Source organism: Theropithecus gelada, chromosome 1 (assembly GCF_003255815.1).
Source record: "Theropithecus gelada isolate Dixy chromosome 1, Tgel_1.0, whole genome shotgun sequence".
NCBI classification, from domain to species: domain Eukaryota; kingdom Metazoa; phylum Chordata; class Mammalia; order Primates; family Cercopithecidae; genus Theropithecus; species Theropithecus gelada.
The window spans coordinates 128,772,518-128,780,286 of NC_037668.1; the positions used below are offsets into that span (position 1 = coordinate 128,772,518).

The window sequence follows — 7,769 nt, forward strand, 5'->3', positions numbered from 1 at the left end:
GAAGAGGAGGCAGAGGGGCCAGCCGAAGGGAGAGTTCCAACACATCTGCCGCTCTGGAAAGAAGTAAGCTTGGTGGGAAAGAATCTGTGGGTGACCCATAGGCGAGAGTGGAAGGCATGGAATCAGATGAGATCAATTAGGGGGAGAGAGTAGGGTAGGAAGAGAACCAAGAAGAAAAGCCAGGAACACTGTATTAAGGGAACCATGACACTGGGGAGCCAGAGACTGAGTCTGGAAGGGAGCAGACGGAGGAACAGAAGCAAAGGGAAACCTGGAGGGAAAGGGCACTGAGGAGGAGGGTGTTCTTCACAGAGTCAAAGTAAAGAGGGCAAGGATTTAGGAGTCACGATTTGCTACTGAGAGGCTTCTGTTGACCTTAGCCAAAGCTGTTTCCGTGGAGCGGGGAGAGCTAAGGGCCGTGTGGGTGGGTATTCAATGGTAAAATCAGAAGTGGAAGCAGAAAATGAGCACTTCCACCAGGAAGGGGAAGTGAGCTGTGCGTAGGCACCACGAGAAGGAGGTGAAGTTCCAGGGGAGTTTTATGAGGTTGTGGTGAAATCAGCATTTTTGTAAGTCCGAAAGGGAGCAACCAGTGGAGAGTAGAGAGACTGACAAGAGACAACAGCAAGTAGATGACTGACGGGGCGAGTTCCTGCTGAAGGTGGGAGGAAAGAGATGCTCATAAAAGTGAATTACTGTTTCACCATGAAAAACATAAATGAAATCATTTATACTGCCATTCCTTTATTAATTCAGTAAGTATTGATTAAGTATCTACTATGTGCCAGGCACTAACCTGGTGCTGGAAATAAGATAGGAAAAATTCCCACCCTATATTGTGTAAGTTCATTAACTTTAAAAAAAAGCAAAACCAAATCCAGAAACAAACACAAATTTGGCCCCTGTCAGGCCAGCGCTAAAGGAGGCATGGTCTTGGAGGAAGTGTGTGTGACCTCCAGGCACTGGAGTCCCTCAGCAGGAATGCTACTCATCTCAAAGGCAACACAGAAAGTGGCAGCTGGGACCAAGGATCCAGAATTTGAATACCCTCCTACCACATTCTATCAGAGAGTCCTTTAGGACTATGTTAATGTGAGAGAAAAAAACTTTACTTCAATGACAAGTTTTCACTATGAATGATTAGGAGAGTCTCCCTTCTCCTGAAACATTGCTGTTAGGGGCAGAACGGAAAAGACTCCTGGACATATGGCCCAGAACTACAATGCATGTTAGATAGAAGAGGTACACGCCATGTGTCATAACTAGAAAGGAGAAACGCAGGCTTGCTGTGCTTAATGCACTCACAGCCTCAATAAAGACAAATGACAATAGGCAAAAGGATGATGACAGATGCTCATTTACATCAGTAAACCTGATATCGAAACCTTCAACCCTCTGAATAGCAAGTCACTGGTTCTTTTCTTTCACCTTCCCCCCGGCCCCTGCGCCAACCAATTTCATTCAGATACAGCTTAGCTGGACCAAATCTATCAAGTCATGCTTATCCTTAATCCTCATCAGAGTTCTTAAAGTCATCAACTAACCATATTGATTTAGAAATAGAACAAGAAAAGCAGAGAAGCTGTGTTTTGACCTTTTTCCTGAAACATTGCTCTTAGACACATATGACCCAGAACTACAATGCATGTTAGATAGAAGAGGTACACGCCATGTGTCGTAACTAGAGAGGAGAAATGCTAAATTCATGAAAAGTGATTCACAGACAGTTTTAACAGAAAGGGCCTTTGAAGTAATTGACTGGGATCTTATTTGACAGGATGAAACTAATCAATCACAAGGCTACCTGACGGATGCTCAGCTTAGTATCTGGGTGTGCTGCAACCCCACCTAACATTTTTTTCTATTATGCCATGTAACCATATTCCCATATTGAGTTATATTTTCAAATACATGACTTTTCCAGTGAATAATTGAGAGAATTCCTTTTCTGAAAAACTGCCCACATGGAATGGATAAATGAGCGCTTGCACCAAAGAAGATGCCAACATCAGACTGCAAATCTCTAAGACAGACTTAAGACAAAAAGTTCTGAAGTGAAAAGTCATCTTTGTTCACACTGTGGATTATTCAGGTTTCTTGCTTTCCCCTGAGACACATTTTTAAAAACTGACTTTATTTTTTAGAGCAATTTTAGATTCATGGCAAATTTGAGTGAAAGATACAGAGATTTCCCGTGTACTCCCTGCCCCTCACATACATAGCCTCTCCCATTATCAAAATCCCCCACCAGAGTGGTTCATCTGTTACAATTGAATGTACACTGACACATCGTTCCCCAAAGTCCATAGTTAACACTGCTGTTTCACGTTCTACCACTTTAGACAAATTTATGAGGACACAGATCCACTATTATGGTATCATATAGAGCATTCCACTGTCCTAAGAATCTTCTGTGATCATCTATTCATTCCTCCTTTCTCCCGAACTCGGGCAACCACTGGTCTTTTTAACTGTCTCCATAGTTTTGCCTTCTCAAGAATGTCATGGTTGGTAACATATGGTATGTAGCCCTTTCTGGTTGGCTTTTGTTACTTAGTGATACACGCTTAAGGTTCCTTCATATCTTTTCGTGGCTGGACAGCTCATTTCTTTTTAGCATTGGATAATATTCCATTGTCTAGATGTACCACTGACATCTACCTTAAATCTTTTGCCCATTTCATTTTTACCCTCTAACCATTTCATTACTAAAACACAAAACAAACTCTGGAAAGGAGTTTGTTGATGAGAAAACACTGAAAGTAAGATTTAAATTGAGGAATGGAGATTTTCTGTGGATAATTATCTGTGTTCCACTTTACCAAAGAAAACATGAATTTCAAGTAGTGCATAAAGTAATTCTCCTTAAAAAATGTGGGAATAAAGAAATCAGTCCTGGGTACTGGGAATATAGTTATCTCTCAGAAAAATCTTGCCCACAAAATGCATCAGACTGAGATGAAATACTCTAGGGTATATTAAATTTTATTCTAATACTGAAGGGAGAAAAAAAAGGAAGGAAAGAAAAATGAAGCAGGATGAAAAATAAGGTGATTGAGAGAGAGAAAAGACAGAGAAACTTGTTAACTACAGGACTTTCTGAGCAAGATATTTTTCTTCCTTTTACAAGTTAGAAGCTATTGAATAATTCATGCCAAGCGTGGAAAGGCTGTCTTTTCCCTGGGTGATGTATAACTAAGCAGGAGAGCGCTTCGAGTGGGTTCACCACATCAGCCACCACTCTTGCCTCTGAGCACAGGGTGCTCTCCTCTTGAGCTCAGCTTCTGCTTTTGCAGCCAAGCATTCTTGCTGCTGCTGCCTGCCTGCCCACCCGCCTGGGCTTGCAGCCCGCCACTTTACTTTCTCCAGCCCTGATACCAGCTGAAAGTCTCCCTGCAGCTGCTAGTTCCTGTCCAGGACCATGTGTGTGGATGCTGCTTGGGAGAAGTGGGCACTTGCTCCTGGCACTGATCCCAGTTGAGTTTCTCCTGTTGATTTCTGGACCACTGATGCTGTTGCTGAGGAGGTATTTTCTGGCATCCCTCCCTCTGAGACACCGGCTAAGGACCAGCCCAAACGCAAGGTACCCTTCATCTCTTTTCCATGGGATTTTCCCCAGCTGGGATATCTCTGCTTTCTCCTGGAACTAGGTCCTCCTGCTGGCAGTATTTCTCTCTCTCTCTCTCTCTCTCTCTCTCTCTCTCTCTCTCTCTCTGTGTGTGTGTGTGTGTGTGTGTGTGTGTGTGTTGAGGGAGAAGAGGAGACTGTTTTGGGTATTGCTCTGTCCTAGGGCTTCCCCAATGCCTCCTGAATGCAATGCAAAGTGGCCTTTCCCCTGGCTCTGGAGACATTTCCGAGGCAGGCACCTGTCATCTGCCACCCCCGTCCTCCTCAAGCTCCCTTTCTCCCCCTCCCCCAGCCCATTATTCTGCTTCAGCCTTTTGTGTCGGTGGCAGAGGGCTGAAGGGTTGTCTTTGCCCTTCTGGCAGGCAGGAAAGTGTCAGGATGGACCGAGCTGCCGGAAGCCGACGCTAGCGAGGGAGGTGTGAAGAGTTGGCCAGAATGACCAACTCCTCCTCCACATCCACCTCCTCCACCACCGGGGGCTCGCTGCTGCTGCTCTGCGAGGAAGAGGAGTCGTGGGCGGGCCGGCGCATCCCAGTGTCACTCCTGTATTCGGGCCTGGCCATCGGGGGCACGCTGGCCAACGGCATGGTCATCTATCTCGTGTCGTCCTTCCGAAAACTGCAGACCACCAGCAACGCCTTCATCGTGAACGGCTGCGCCGCCGACCTCAGCGTCTGCGCCCTCTGGATGCCGCAAGAGGCGGTGCTCGGGCTCCTGCCCGCCGGCTCTGCGGAGCCCCCCGCGGACTGGGACGGCGCTGGGGGCAGCTACCGCTTGCTACGGGGTGGGCTGCTGGGCCTCGGACTCACGGTGTCCCTCCTCTCCCATTGCCTCGTGGCCCTGAACCGCTACCTGCTCATCACCCGGGCGCCCGCCACCTACCAGGCGCTGTACCAGAGGCGCCACACGGCGGGCATGCTGGCGCTGTCCTGGGCGCTCGCCCTGGGCCTCGTGCTGCTGCTCCCGCCCTGGGCACCGCGGCCCGGCGCCACGCCACCGCGCGTCCACTACCCGGCGCTGCTGGCCGCCGCGGCTCTGCTGGCGCAGACGGCGCTGCTGCTGCACTGCTACCTGGGCATCGTGCGCCGCGTGCGTGTCAGCGTCAAGCGGGTCAGCGTGCTCAACTTCCACCTGCTGCACCAGTTGCCCGGCTGCGCCGCCGCCGCCGCCGCCTTTCCGGGCGCCCAGCACGCGCCGGGCCCCGGTGGCGCCGCGCACCCGGCGCAGGCCCAGCCCCTGCCTCCCGCTCTGCACCCGCGGCGGGCACAGCGGCGTCTCAGCGGCCTGTCGGTGCTGCTGCTCTGCTGCGTCTTCCTGCTGGCCACGCAGCCGCTGGTGTGGGTGAGCCTGGCCAGCGGCTTCTCGCTGCCGGTGCCCTGGGGAGTGCAGGCAGCCAGCTGGCTCCTGTGCTGCGCCCTGTCAGCGCTCAACCCGTTGCTCTACACGTGGAGGAACGAGGAGTTCCGCCGCTCCGTGCGCTCAGTCCTGCCGGGCGTCGGCGACGCGGCGGCCGCTGCGGTTGCCGCCACGGCCGTGCCCGCAGTGTCCCAGGCGCAACTGGGCACCCGCGCCGCGGGCCAGCACTGGTAACCTAGCCGGGGCCCGAGGGAAGCGGAGATCCCCGGCTTCCAACGTCCCTGGTCACCGTCGCCTCCTTCCCTCCTAAGGCATCCCCTGCCAGAACGAAGACTCCCGCCGCGAAGCCCCGTAGATCAGGGGAAAATGTGACCTTCGACCCCAGCGGGCTACCTGAACCAAGGCCTCTCCCTAAGTGGGACGCCCGACGTCAGTTTGGACGGCCACCTGATTTTTACCCTTTGTTTCTGTGTTTTAGAGAAATCCTAAATCAAAACACCAGGGACTTCAAGAACTTGCAAACTGGCGTTTTAAAATAACCGGTTAATTTATTTCGACATAGTTTGTTTTTGAAAAAGAGCTTTCATAATGTATAACCCTTCCCTCTTTCATCGTCTTATATATGAAGCGCCTTGAGTGTGCATGAGCCAAAGGAAATAACATTGAAGAAGGAAAACAATATGTAGAAAGTATTTTAGAAAGTAACCTGTCTTTGATGATGCTTCTCTTATCATTTAGTTTTTGTATATTAACCTGGAGCAGTGAAGCCCTAGGTGTGCCCACCAGTATGAGTTGCCATTAAGACCTCAAGCCCTTTATTCTTAAAAGGGTTTTTAATAAAGTCTTTCTCAAATGAGGTAGAATCTTAGCCAGTGAGAAAAAAAAAATTATTTTATGCTCCTTTTGTTGCACTCCTAAGACTGAAAATTGGCGTTGAGTGTTAAAGTGAAAATTTTCCAGTTTGATAATTGATGGTCGGAGTCAGCACTGGAATTTTGAAAACAAACAAGGTGATTATCTATTTTAGGTACCATTTCACATTTTCTATAGCATGCACACTTGTTGCTACCCTCATTTTGTAACCAATTTATTTGCCTTATGAATGTGATTGCAGCTTTGAACATTCTGTACTATAATGGTTGCTAAGAAGAATAAGTCCTTCTGTTTTCTCTTTAACATTTAAAATATCTCAATGCACATGATATAATTAAACACTAATAATACCATGACTGCATAGCTAATATTAGCTGCTATTGCATGCTCCTAGATGCTAGAACTTATTGGGCATGTGGTATACTAAAGCGATACCCGTTAGACAAGGACATTTTACTTCTTCCAGACACCAGAAGAAATGGCCTTCAATTATTTGAAAAGAGACACAGACACCTCTGGCTACCTAGAGTTCTTCCTGTCTTGACCCAATTTATGAGAAAGCTCCCAGTTGGGACTTTAGCTCACAAATGGAATCACAGTCAGGATGGATCAGTAATATGGTTTGGCTCAGCAAAGCCAGCTGTGCTCTTTTAGGGTTTAAACAAGCCACACGTTAGAAAGCAACACTGTTTTTATGTAGTTCATATATATTACCATGACATTTAACATTAATATTGTGTATGTTGAAGGAGGTATGATAAACTCAGTCATATATAGTGAACAATTCAAATGGGAAAATATTCTAAAACATATTATTTGAGATTTGTCATATTCATCTTTGGTTTACTAAGTTTACTTAGAAATATTTGAAATGCAAAATTGTGTGAAATCACCTTATCAAATTAAAATGGGAGGAAAGTAATTTTAATAATCATATGTCAGCATTCTGACTACTCACCACATAAAATCTGGGCCCAAATAGCCTCAGTTAACTGCATAATTCAGGAACAAAACCAGCTTGCTTTGTTGCACACCTGGGTAATTTAAGCCAGGATATTAGGACCACTTGTTGTACATTTGAATAATTATGGAAGTTGGGACAAATATGTTCACCACCAACAATCAGCTGTCATTTTATTAATCTATCCCTTTTGTGCATGCACCATTTCTCTCTTACTAAGGTTTCATCTGTTCACATTTTCCTTGATTCAAATATTAAAGTTCAGACAACCATTCTGAGTTTTTTTTTCTTCTGTCTCTGGTTTCCTTGCACACCTCCTTGAGAACACTATAACAGAGGATATGGTATTCCAAAGCACTAGTGATGAAAGTAACTTCTTCTTGCTGGCTTTATCTAATTTTAGTTTCTAAAATTATTTCTACTTTATATAATGAAATAAGGCCCACATACCAGCATTAAAGAGAAATAGGTAAGATTTCCTTTCTGTAAGTGTTGGGAAATAGGTTACAACAACAACAGAGAACTGAGAATTTTCCTTTTGGGGCAGGGCTGGAGCGGGGATGCTTTTCTAAGTCTCTGTCAAAAAGGTCTTCTTTTAATTAGACCTTTATCTCTGTTTCTCACTGTAAGTGGCTGTGAATGACTTCCCCCGCTATTCCTATAAACATCTGCCACACATATGAAGTCAGCTTTCCAAGTGTATACCCGGTATCTTGCAATGTTTCTGGCTAGCACTGAGAATCATCTTATACTGGCTCCATGCCATATGGGAGACCTACTTTAGCTTAATTTACTGATAATTAACTCCACAGGACTGATTCACTTTTAATTTCAAGGTAGTAATGATGTGTCTAAAAATGGTTTACCAGGGCACTAGCTGTGAGTGTTGGAGTTACTGGTTTTACAAATTAGCAGAGATCGTGTTTTTGTTCAAATGAAACCACATATTATC

At 46.4% G+C, this 7,769-nt stretch overlaps 1 protein-coding gene across 1 annotated transcript; it reads left to right on the top strand.

The window, feature by feature from the left end:
- Positions 1-3,218: 3,218 nt before the first annotated feature.
- Positions 3,219-7,083, top strand: GPR88 (G protein-coupled receptor 88). The gene is made up of 2 exons (XM_025358530.1): positions 3,219-3,583; positions 3,990-7,083. Exon 2 carries the CDS (start codon positions 4,063-4,065, stop codon positions 5,215-5,217), a length of 1,155 nt encoding a protein of 384 aa, XP_025214315.1. The 5' UTR covers positions 3,219-3,583; positions 3,990-4,062; the 3' UTR covers positions 5,218-7,083.
- Positions 7,084-7,769: the final 686 nt, after the last annotated feature.